The sequence below is a fragment of the Phallusia mammillata genome, chromosome 6 (genome assembly GCF_965637545.1).
Source record: "Phallusia mammillata chromosome 6, kaPhaMamm4.hap1.1, whole genome shotgun sequence".
Classification (NCBI taxonomy): domain Eukaryota; kingdom Metazoa; phylum Chordata; class Ascidiacea; order Phlebobranchia; family Ascidiidae; genus Phallusia; species Phallusia mammillata.
Window position 1 is genome coordinate 1,729,414 of NC_137257.1, and position 12,099 is coordinate 1,741,512.

The 12,099-nt window shown below is 37.1% G+C and overlaps 2 protein-coding genes across 2 annotated transcripts; both read right to left on the minus strand.

The window, feature by feature from the left end:
• Positions 1-2,804: 2,804 nt before the first annotated feature.
• LOC145233008 (uncharacterized) lies at positions 2,805-4,501 on the minus strand. The gene is made up of 3 exons (XM_080097670.1): positions 4,244-4,501; positions 3,797-4,027; positions 2,805-3,685 (listed from the first exon to the last, which is right to left on the minus strand). Exons 1-3 carry the CDS (start codon positions 4,271-4,273, stop codon positions 3,338-3,340), a joined length of 609 nt encoding a protein of 202 aa, XP_079953796.1. The 5' UTR covers positions 4,274-4,501; the 3' UTR covers positions 2,805-3,337.
• Positions 4,502-7,384: 2,883 nt separating this feature from the next.
• On the minus strand, positions 7,385-11,241 carry LOC145232660 (embryonic protein UVS.2-like). The gene is made up of 6 exons (XM_080097325.1): positions 11,193-11,241; positions 10,307-10,500; positions 9,481-9,643; positions 8,542-8,735; positions 8,004-8,163; positions 7,385-7,446 (listed from the first exon to the last, which is right to left on the minus strand). Exons 1-6 carry the CDS (start codon positions 11,239-11,241, stop codon positions 7,385-7,387), a joined length of 822 nt encoding a protein of 273 aa, XP_079953451.1.
• Positions 11,242-12,099: the final 858 nt, after the last annotated feature.

A 12,099-nucleotide genomic window follows, 5' to 3' on the forward strand; every position in this document is an offset into this window, starting at 1 on the left:
GATCTGTGTTTTTTTAATATTCTCGGATTTAGGTCCACTTTTGTTAAAGCTTCGCGATGTTATTGTGTCAGCTGAATTGTTTGCTCAACTTATGCTAACCAGGGGTTTTCAGATCGACTATATGTTAGGGTTACCGTATCTGTGTGGTCAAAATTCCGAACGGTTTTAACAAATATCTTAAGCGACACCAAACAAGCGTGATAATGCGTCGTATCGCGAAGATGTCACCAACCCAAACAGTCACATTTGTGGCAAAATGGCATTACTATCACAGAGAAAAAAGCGCAGTTTTGTTTCTTTATAAGTTACAAAACAGAAAGTAGGCTATTTCAAGATCCGGCCTTTTTAACAGAGTATTGTAAGCTTTCAAGACGCAAAAAACACCAAAAAATAAGTTGTTTTTTTCTCTCCGTGTCTCAGATGTCTTATCGACACCCATCAGCAATAGCTGTTGATCGTGCAGAGCTGTAAACGGGCCTGAAATTGGAGCCCGAACCCTAAAGTACAAGCCCGAAACCCGGCCCGAACCCGAATCATATTTGGAAACCCTTTCAGGCCCGAAAGTTTGATTAAAAACAAAATACTCAAGGCTGTTTTTTTTTTTCAAAAAAAAAAAACCCAAACCCGGCCCGACTTACAACTCGTGTTTTCTTTAGCTGCTACCATTAAAAAAGCCTTAGTTCGTACCAGATTAAACTTACATAAAGATTGGGATTTGCTGGAGTAGCTTTGCAGCAAACGACACCATGTTTAAAATGTTTAATAACGACATACACCGTATTTACTCGATTGTAAGCGGCGACTTATATTGTTTTTTTACCTGCCGTTTGTGCGGCATATAATCGGAGGCGGCTTACATTATTTTTTAACACCTCAACATGTGGCTTATAATTGAGTAAATACGCTAGTCGCAAAATGTAACTAGGCAATCTATTTGGTTTAATGGGATTGGCTGACCGGTAGGGGGCGCTAAACAAGCAGTTTGGCACAAAATTAAAGTTGGCCGATTATTTGCCGCCTTGGCCCTGCCCTGTATGTTTTAAATGTTTCTAACTGGCTAGTATTGTCCATTATAAATGATATATTGTTTCTAGGCAGTCAAGTAATATTTTTTTCACAGCACTGGTATTAGCCAGCTATGTTTAAATGCCCGGCCACACAAAACACTGGTAATTAAAATAACAGGACAATTGACAGGCTAACCTAACCCATATTTTTTTTCGGTGTCCTTGCAGTTTTAACAACGGAAATGTGATGAGGTGATAATGCAAATAAATTGGACTAGACGTGCAGTGTTAAGTCGGTGTTGATACCTAGAGCAGTGGTTCTCAACCGCCGGTCCGCGTTAACTTTCCTGCCGGTCCGCCAAATACATTACAATGCAACTTTATATCTCAATTGCAAAATGCAAGATGTTGAAGGCAGAGAAATGGAAGTCAACGCTTTACTTCGCCTTGCAGAAACTTCATTAGAACCGCGTTTAACACGTATGACATCAAATAGACAGCAGCAAACTTCTCATTAAATAGAATTTTCCATATCTCTTTTGAATTGCATGTTTTTGTCATGATTACATTTTGGGTTGATTTTGAAAGTTCACCAGTCCGCAAAATTTGTTTTGAAAGTTTAAACTTAAACGGTTGAGAACCACTGATCTAGATTCTAGAGCAGGGGTGTCAAACTCGCGGCCCGCGGGCCGCATGCGGCCCACAAAGCCCTCCAATGCGGCCCACGAACACTTAACAACAATTGTAGTATTTTGTCAGATTTTTATCTAATTATAATAAATTTTTCTCAATTTTCGAAGTGAAAGCTGGTATTTAAACAGACATTTACAGAAATTTAATTAATACATAAAAATTCATGTGGTATGAATAGTGCCTTAAGGTCACATGCGACCGCGGAGAGGTTTTGTGCGGCCGTGAACTTGTTAATTAAAATATATGTAGCGGCTGTGATGTAATTAAAAATCAACTGCTCTAAACAGATTTTGTGTTACTGGAAATAGTATTACCAGCCTAGCAGCCATATGCGTCAGACTTTTTGTAGGCCTATTGTGTGCAAACAATGCGAAAAAACAGGTACCAAAAGCGTCACACTATAGATTATGACGTAATAAACAGTTAAAACTGATCTTCACACTGTGCAGCTCAATCTGTTTATCATGTTAGAAATTAATCAGGGATTTTGTAGCGTCAATAAATGGTATATATATATATATATACATATATCCAGTAGGTAATTGGCGGCTGTTGGTGTAATAAGGATCTGCAATGCGGCCGTCGTAGCGAAAAGGTTGTTTAAACTGGATAAAAAATCACATGCGGCCCTCGGCATAATTTCCAAACTGCAATGTGGCCCCTGAACTCAACGAGTTTGACACCCCTGTTCTCGAGTACTCTTTTGGGGTCTAAAATATTGTGAAAAAATGTAGACTTGTGGCCATTTTGCAAATCTTCAAAATGGATGAAATGATCGTTTTTATTTACACTTTATACTTTTTAACAGTATGATATTGCACTACAATAAGGCCGTAAACCTCTGGCACACCAAGGAGATTTTTTAACCGCGCTAAAAAATTGATGTTCTAGTACTTGTTGGCAGAAAGTTTTGATTTATTGTGATATATCAGTCTCTAAAATCCAGCCTACATGCACAAATTGTCTTTACTCTGATTGATATTCAAATCAGCCAGTACTAACCACTAATACACAAAAAAATATTGGGATGCAAAACCATGACCAGGCATTTTCAAACAAAAATGACATGCACCCTTCCTGTCCTTTTTTAATAAAATCTAGCCATTAAATCGGGTGTTACTTTATTCAATGAAAATAGTAAACAGGGTTCAAATATAATGGTTATTTTGGTGTTTCGCTGAACAAAATTTTTAAAAAAATGTTGACAATACATGTCAGTTTCAAAACAACACAAAACTTATACAACAGGTTTAAGCAATTTGCTTATTTGATTCACAAAAGTTTGCTCAATTTCTAGGTATTGTTAATTTGAGTTCAGGATTTATAAGACTACCAAAATCACATTGTGTAAAAAATAAGAATTGCTTTAGTGAACTTTGCATAGATTGCAAGAAAACTCTAAAAAAACAAAAGTAATACAAGTGGCCACCGTTTTTTAATTTGTAAGAGTTGTACTTCACTTTGAAGTGTGCTGAAAACATCTGTAAAAAAATGATATAAAAGGGAGGGGTAGAGGTCATACGACCATCTCTTGTTCACGCACATAGCTTGATCAACACCGACCCTTGGTCTCCAACTGCATCAATTTTGTGATGCAAGAACATTTCGAGGTAAATGATTCGTTAATCAAGCACCTATCATGTAGTTGACACTGCACAATCTGGCTTACTGGGTAGTATAATAGAACTGTCCCTTTTCCCCGAGGAATGATTGTCTTTAGTAAAAACAGCCCATGGGTTTTCAAGCATTGATGGCTTGAAATAACTTTCAATGGGCTGTTGACCAAAACTTTGGCGTTGGTATGACTTTTGACCTGAAAAATTCCTACCACCTCTGTACGGCCTATTGTTACCCCTCGAATAAGGTGAATTGTGCCTTGAAAAGTTGCGTGACGTTGGTAAAGGAATAAAACCTGAGGAGTTGTGACTACTATTGCCAAAAGATTGTCTCTGATTGCCACGGGGTGTTGAAGTTTGGTTAAAACTCTGTTGGTAAAATGTTTGGTGTTACAATTAATTTCCTTAACAAGGCCTATGTAAAATATTACAAATTTGTACCAGAATTGCTTGGCATAATAATTAAATAGCCATACCGACCTTATTCGAATGAAAATTTGGACTATTTGGTGAGTTATAATAGCCACGAGATGGTTTGTAATCATTTTTCCATGCACCTCTTCTGGGGCCCTCGTTAATGTTACCAGGACTTTGGTAATTATTACCCGAATTCTGGCCTACCCAGGGTGGAGATTGCCACGTTGGGGAGTTAAACGACCGTCCCCGCATTCGATTATGCTGCATTCCATTTGGAGAATTGAAATTTTGATTCTAGCAAAAAATTGTTGGTTTTTTAAGGCACTAATAAAAAATGATAAATTTATGCTTTTACACCAGTGCTTTTGAGTATTTTCTCTAGATCACTTCGTTATCCGTCAGAAAATACCCATCACGGCAAAAAGTCAAAGCCATGTACCAATGGTGTTTTAGTACAACAACAGTCAGCACCAAACAACACGGATCAGATTTAAAAGCAAAAGCACTTACAGAATTAGGTGAAAAATGTCTTGAATTCATATCAATGTCAGGAACTAGATTAGTACAAATATTATAGTTCTAAGTTGTAGAATAAACACACGTGAAACCTTACAACAGTTGACCAGCAACTTTATATTCCTGTTCAAAACACCACAAAAATATTTACTCAAATCAAAGCGTGAAAGATTCAAAAAGGCAACAGTTCGAATTTAATATTTACATTTAGGCAAACTTTGAAATACACACAATTTTGAAACCCTGACAGCTGACAGTTTGCAAGTCACAAATAAAACAATTGTTTCACACATTCTACAATCGCTTGTTTAGCTCTAGTCTCGGTGCAGCCTGTGGGCGCTTTTTTTACGCATCGATAATTAAATGATTCGGTTTAATGATTTTTATAGCTCATGAATACAAGCACAACTAATTGCTTTTTGTTTTTCGATTAACGGTATATTTATATTATATTTGTTGAAAGCCGACTTTGCTGTAAATGAAATCTAATCATAAGTAATCTATAAGATGATGCTGAACCTTTCTGTACGTTTTTTACGTTTTCTTTTAATCGGACTAATAACCGCTCGGTGATCGGATAAACTTTTGGAAACCATTCTGTCTTCAGTTTTTTTTTAAAGAATGCACACGTGTTGATGCCTTCAATTTATTGGTTAATATACGTGAATGGTAAAGATACACGTTTTTTCATATGCTTTAAGTTAAGCATTTTATTTTCCGACGGCAATATACATGGCACGAAAGCCAGCCTGATTTTCTGTAGAATCGCTTTTCAAGGTCACTCTAGCTCTATTCGATGACGTTTGGACAGCATAGATATCATGGAACTTGCCACTAAATCGTACAATAACCCTAGAAAAGGAAGAAACCCCATCGTAGACCTAAAACACAAAGAAAATATGGATTTGTAGATGTCCTAATAATGACTTTTGGTTGTTCGATTTGGATAAAAATACAACAGGATAATTTTGTATAAATGTTTGAAAATTAAGTAAAATTAAAAAATGATTTTTTTCATTTCAGTTAGAAGGTATATAAAAATAACGGCCCAAATAGACGTAAAAATCGACAAAATGCTTTATTATTCAAAGGTTCCGACAAATGCTCATGCAATCATCAGTGATATGAAGGCCACATCAGTTACACCCGTTTATAAAAACTTGGGTCACATAAAAGATGGATAAGAAGATTTTTACCGTAATTTTGTCGTAAGATTTTTCAGTGATAATGGCGAGAAACGTGATTTTAATCTGAGTTGCGAAGGGTGCGACAATGGTCCAGACCAGTTGGACGGAGGTCGGGTAGTTTTTGTGAGGAAAACCGGGCGATGAAAAATATTGTGGGGAAGAGCTGGCGATGAGAGATTGACCGGCCTTGGAAGTAGATGTGAAGTCTGCAGAAAATCACATAAGATTTAGCGAATACAGAGATCGATACTAAATAATAAAACAATCCATTTTTTAGTCTTGATTAAAAAAATACATCAAGTTGTGTGCAAAGTAAAAAAAACAAATATGGCTCTTAAAAACATATGTGACTTTATTAGTGTTGGGGTTTCGGGCTTGTACTTTTTTATCCGAGCCCAAAAAGTTCTATGCACACCGTTGTCATTAGAATGTTCGCAGTTCAAACTACTGAAACAGATTGGTAAGTCGGGCTGGACTTTTCGGGCCGGGTTCGGGCTTAGATTTTTAAAAAAACGGGCTTGGTTCGGCCTGACTTTACACTATGGTGACAGTATCTTTACACAGTTTAACTGTTTGTATAAGCTTACGTCCTGGTTTGTAGACTTCGTAGTAAGCGCGGAATCCCCGTTTGTTGTAAGTATCATCACTGTCGAACTCCACCCTTATCACGTTGCTAGTTGACACGTAGCTGAAGAACTGGTTGTCGTTCCCGCTAATCAGAGCAAGTTTAGTTGATGTACCAGTGGAACCGTCGCGGACCTGTCAATCAAATTGTTTGTTTGCTTTTTTTTAACCACAAAAACAAACTTGCTTTTTTGAATAAAATGACATAGGTTATATTTATTACTGGGATCAGCCCTGAACCGTCAATCCGCCAGACTGAACAACATCAGTGAAGATAAACATAAATTCAAAAGTTGGACCAGCCCTGAAGCGTTAACGTAGACCAGCGAGCACAGCACACTTATAAATCATTGTAACGCCGTTAACAGGTATGGTATATTGAGTTGATTTTTCAGCAAGCTTTTATACATATATCTAACGTTAAAGAAGGCGGGGCCAAATAAAACTATAATCAGTTCCCTGAAGGGTCGACGGTTCAAACCCCGTGCAAACAGAACTCTATTTCGAAAACAAGCTGAACTTACTTTGATCCAATCGCAGCATTTCTCTGTGTTGACGTAACCAAACCAGAGGTGAACTTTAGTTCCCGGCGTTGACGTGATTACCCATGAGCAGCTGACTCCTGGAGGGTGCTCGTTGGGAAAATCGGGCGAAGTAAAATTCCCGTGGCCGATAGATGGCGCTACAAGGTTCTCATCACACGCTGCGAAAAAAACGAAGTGCATTCGTAAGGATAGGAACTCGGCCGAATGGCCTGGCGCGCCTAACCCATATACAGACATAAAAACCCTGATCGGGATTCGTCCCGGGAGTGTCTTGGGTTCGAACCCCGTAAAAAAATTTACTAAAGCCCTATAAAGGCAGGAACTCGGCCGAATGGTCCGGGGCATAAGGATAAAATTACTGATCGAAGCATCCTGGGTTCGAACCCCGTGAAAAAAATAAGCAGTAAATAAAGCTGACATTGTTTATTTGTTTCATTTTTGTTGCTAGTCTGCTGGCAACATTATTGTGTGCTCGTAATGAGCCCGCCTTTGCTTTTTTACAATTTCGTGGGGTCATTATTTGTTACTTTTGTAGCTTGCTAGAAATAGTTTTAAGAAATGTTAAAACAAACATAAAAAACGAAATTCAGGGCGATAAAAACGGTGAGAACCTATTCTACATAAACATGTTTTTAAACTTTCCAAACAAATGGCTTCCTATACACATAACAAAGCAGAAAACTATAAGAGACTACTGATACAATTCGTTGAAGTAACGAAAAATGTGTCGTAGGAGTTTCTAATTGAATATCGTGGCAGGTGTAAAAACAAAATGGCCGCTACGAAAACTCACCGATGTTAAAAGGCGGGCTTGGGGTTGAGGTGGTGCCGGTGACCGTCACTGAAAAAAGTTATGTCGTGATTAACTAGATAAAAAATAAATATGATTTTCTTATTTTCATCTTTGAACTTTTTTAAGGTAAAGTGAAAATATTTTAAGAAATATTAAAGTAAAAAAATTAACCAAAATCACCAACATATGTCGTTGCTGTAGCAAAAAAACTAAATTAGTTTTGTGACCTTAATAAGACGACGAAACGTTCCTTTAAAAACAAAATAGATTTGTCGTTAAAGTGAATTATAGTTGATTTTATACTCGGCAACAATTTGAAACAATAACCAATAATTTAGATTTATCGAGGTCGGATTTTCTCATTCAAATAGAATTAAACACATATAAGCTTTTACTGCCAAGCATAATATCAAGTTTATGGAGCTCTGCTGGCAATTGTATTTTTATTCCGACGTTTTGACATCTTATACAGGTCGCCTTCATCAGGGTAAATAACACTGAATGCGCGTAGGACAGTGCACGATAAAAAACATCTTTTGTCAAAATTTATTTGCCAGAAGAGCTGTATAAACTTGAAAATTAAACACAAATAACTTATATTATACCGGCTCTTGCTTTCGCTTCAAATCCTTGAAAAGTTCCACTTTCATCAGATCTAAATCGGACCACCAAGATGCCATCACTGGAAAGATAATGCCTGTCTGTATGACTGGCACCAAAGATGTAACCAATAATCGCTGAACTTTGGGTTGTGCCTCGTTTTACCTGTCAGTAAATGTTAAAAACGTCCCTTTAATTTGATTGTTCAATAAAAATAAAATAATTAGTTAGCTGCAGACGGTGCACATTGTTTTATTAAACCGTATGGCCTCGTCAGTGCAGCTAACTTAAATATTTGATTTTTCAAATTAGGAAATTGGTGACTTCCATTTAGTTTACAAGCGACCGAGTCGGGGTTAGAACCTGTAACCTTATGAACACAAATGTATTCCAGGGATTGGACCTGTGCTTAATGGTGAGATCACTGACTGTGGTCCTTAACTTTAGTGCGCCACTGTTTGTACAATTGTTTCGTATTCATTATTACCCGAGTAAAAAGTAAACTAAAACGAAAAATGATGGAAGTTGGATCACACTTCTCACCACCACGTTATCGCAGCACGGTTCCAATTGGTAGTGAAGTATAGTCAGCAACACTTGCTTTCCAGCGGGAGCAGTCAACGTCCAAACACAATAAGAGTTATTGGGATATTGAACCGGGTATCCGGGAGAGCTGAAATACTGATACGCTGTTCCCATAACGAGGTTTCCACCACACGTGGTGTCAGCGATTGGAACTGAAAAAATTGGAACGCTTAAGTTATGAAAAAAAATCGTTTTTTATTTGAAAAACGCTTGTAAATTTTTACACTTTAAACTTTATTTTGTAACTTTGAAGTTATTATATACAAGCTGTTGCTGCCAGGCAGGTTTTTTTTTAAGGTTTGGTTTGGGTGACCGTTAAATAGTTTTAAGAGAGCGCAAGTGTTTCATTTAAATACTAAAAAATAGCCATATTTGCTTATTTGGGAAACCGCTGAAGAAAATTAAACACCTTTAAAAAAACACTGCGTGCCAGGCATAATATCAAGTTTATAAAGATGTTCTGGCGAATGTATTTTTATTCCGACGTTTCGACGTCCTATACAGGTCGTCTTCATTAGGGTAAATGAACAGCTTATACATGCCTAGACCAATGGTTCCTAACCGGGGAGGAATTCTTCTCAATGGAGGAATTTCAAGGTATTTAATTTTTAATTTTTTGTATGTGTTTTGTAAATAGACACTTTTGGTCTTAGAATATAACATGTAAAGTTGATAAAAGATCCAGTTTTAAATGTTCTTTGTATGGTTTGGCATCCACTATGTAGTCCAGTGATTCTCAAACTGTGTGCCGCGAAATATTTCCTATTTTAAAGTCCTAACATCCTTGTGCATTTTAGGACTCCATTGGAAACCACTGACCTGGATTCTGAGCTGAAAACTCGGTCCTACTGCAAATTAGCAAAAATAGGGAAAAAAACTCGACTAGGGCAAACTCACCAATTCTGAATTGAGACGACCAACCGGTTCCGACCACCGAGTCATCAGATGTGAACGAGATGTAGAGAGAACCGTACGAGGAGGCAAAGTTATAAGTCCGATTCACGTAACCTGTCAGGGGCAGAAGGAGGATTTTTGCGTTCGCATTGTCGCCGTCTCGAACCTGTGGTAAGCATAGAAAATATTTGGAGCTATTTTAAATTGTTTCTGTGACCTGAATAGGAAGTGAAAACGATCCTTAAAAAATACATTTGTCATTGAAGTTAGCTGTAATTGATTCTAACAATTTGAACAATAACCAACGAATTCGATTTTTCGAGGTCGAATTTTTCCTATTTAAATAAAATCAATCAAGCAGCATACAAAAGTAAAAGCATGGAATATATTTCGAGCTTTTTTCCGTGCATTCGTGAGGACAGTAGTGGGATTCGAACCCACGCCTGTAGTGCAAATAGAAAACATCAACCGATTATTTAAGCAAATTTTATAAATGTCGTCCCTCATATTACTGATGATGGCTTTTGTCGAAACGTTTGAATAATGAAGCATGTCGATCTTTTATGTACATTTAGGCCATTATTTTGTTTATTAAACGTAAAAATAAGAAAAAAACTCAAGTTTATAGAGCTCTTCTGGCAATTGGATTTTTGCACCGACGTTTCGACGTCCTATACAGGTTACCTTTATCAGGGGAAATAACACTGAATGCGCGTAGTACAGTGCACGATAAACAAATGTATAAAACTACAATTGCCAGAAGAGCTCTATAGAGTTGATATTATGCCTCGCAGCAAAAAGTTTATATACAAAAGACTGTGTTTCAAACCTTTAAGAAATCACCACCCGCTTCCATATCAAGGATGCCGAACTGAATTTCGACTTGGTCAGTGGGAGACAACCCTGAAATCACCCAAACGCAGTTGAGGTCGTTTGGGTAAGCCAGTGGATAAGATGGTGAGGTTAGATCTTGCGGCGAGTAAGTTGCAGTCAAGTATCCACCGCAGGATGTTTGGGCGTCGCCTGGGAACATATAATGTTTGGTTGCGTCGGTATAAAAACAAATCTATCTATGGTGTGAAATGGTGTACAAGGTTTTTTTCCGAATATTTGGTGCAAATAAATATTTACTTATAACCAGTGGTAGGATTCAAATTTTGTGTAAGCCGGCTCTATCACAAAAGTCATATTTTTCGGCCGGTTCTGTTATAAAAAGTTCATTGACAGTAACCAGTAATGCTAACCGGTTCGCTGATTTCTTAAAATTTTGGTGAGACGGTTCTATAGAACCGGTGCGAACCCGCTCAATCCCACCACTGCATATAACTTCTATCGCTGTGGCAAATTATGGACACGTTTGCAATATAATGCATTTAATATTTGCGAATAAAAGATCAGGTGGTTATCTTACAATGAAAACCAGTTTTTAATTCTGTGTATATTTTGTGCAAACTTAAATTAGCGCGGCCTTTTCTTGTTTATAAATTGTAAAAAAACACAATTTGACCCCTCAATAAAAAAACGCTTTATTGCTATTGTTAAAAGATATAAAACATATCGAAACAATAAAAACGCGGAAGAAAAAAATGTTAAAAATAAAAAAACTACTCGGTTTATAATTATGAGATAACCGACATTTTGAAAATCGCCTAAAAAATGGCAGAATTATATTTTGACGTTTATAACCATAATATTTGTCAAAAAATATAACTTACCCAAAGCGAATATTGCAGCAAATGCGAGGCAAATAACGAACTTAAACATATCGTCTGTCGATTCGATGACTTCTTAGATGAAGATGTTTCTTCGTCAGTTAAAAGTCGATAATGTCTTTTCAGCTTCGCGCGCCGCTTTATAAAGCGAAATTCAAGACGGAACTATTATTTGCTGACGGCACAAATTGTTGCACGGCTGCGCTGGAAAATTCTCCTGGAAATTTCCACACCATTTATCACGTTTGCAAAAATGCAGAACCAAGTATTGAGAGATGCCAAACCCGTCTAGTACTGATGAGTTTCAGTTTCGGCTTGTGACTGTGAGTCATAATTTGGTCTTTGGTTTTAAGAGATTTTTGGCGCCCGAATTTTAATCGAATTAATTTCAAAACTTTAATTAGCAGGAATTAGGGCCGAAAGCTAGTGTTACCAAGATAAAAATACGACTTAATCTTAAACATAATGTTGCACGGTAATAAGTTTTAAAATCGACACGTACTTAATAAAAAGGTCTAAACCAAGGTTGGCAACCCGAGGTGGTTTTTCATGACACGCCAACCGATTTGCGTGTTTATATTGAAGTAACAATTTCACCTGTTGCACTGCTTGTTTATAGTTTTGTCTTAAAATTTCGCCTTACATGCACAAAACACTCTGCCTTCTCTTTAGTATTGATATCTGCTGGCACGAGCCACTATTATTCAGAATAACGTTGGCACGCGAAGTCATTAACACATGGAAATAACAAGTAAATTGGCACGCGTCGCCTAAAAGGTTGCCGACCCCTGGTCTAAACTTTTCAAGTACAATAAAAAACACAGCAAAAACGATTACAGCTTTTTGACAAACACGTTAGTTTTAATAACAGAAAAAAATTAAATATCATTAATTCCGTCAATAAGTAGGT

What these genes read in the sequence shown, in the direction of transcription:
- LOC145233008 (XM_080097670.1), bottom strand. Translation starts at nt 4,273, where the DNA reads ATGAATTCAAGACATTTTTCACCTAATTCT. An exon ending in GACATTTTTCACCTAATTCT is followed by an intron (nt 4,028 to 4,243) that starts GTAAGTGCTTTT and finishes ATTTTTTGCTAG; the next exon opens with AATCAAAATTTCAATTCTCC. An exon ending in CAAATTTTCATTCGAATAAG is followed by an intron (nt 3,686 to 3,796) that starts GTCGGTATGGCT and finishes TTTTACCAACAG; the next exon opens with AGTTTTAACCAAACTTCAAC.
- LOC145232660 (XM_080097325.1), bottom strand. Translation starts at nt 11,241, where the DNA reads ATGTTTAAGTTCGTTATTTGCCTCGCATTTGCTGCAATATTCGCTTTG. An exon ending in TGCTGCAATATTCGCTTTGG is followed by an intron (nt 10,501 to 11,192) that starts GTAAGTTATATT and finishes ATATGTTCCCAG; the next exon opens with GCGACGCCCAAACATCCTGC. An exon ending in CGGGTGGTGATTTCTTAAAG is followed by an intron (nt 9,644 to 10,306) that starts GTTTGAAACACA and finishes TGCTTACCACAG; the next exon opens with GTTCGAGACGGCGACAATGC.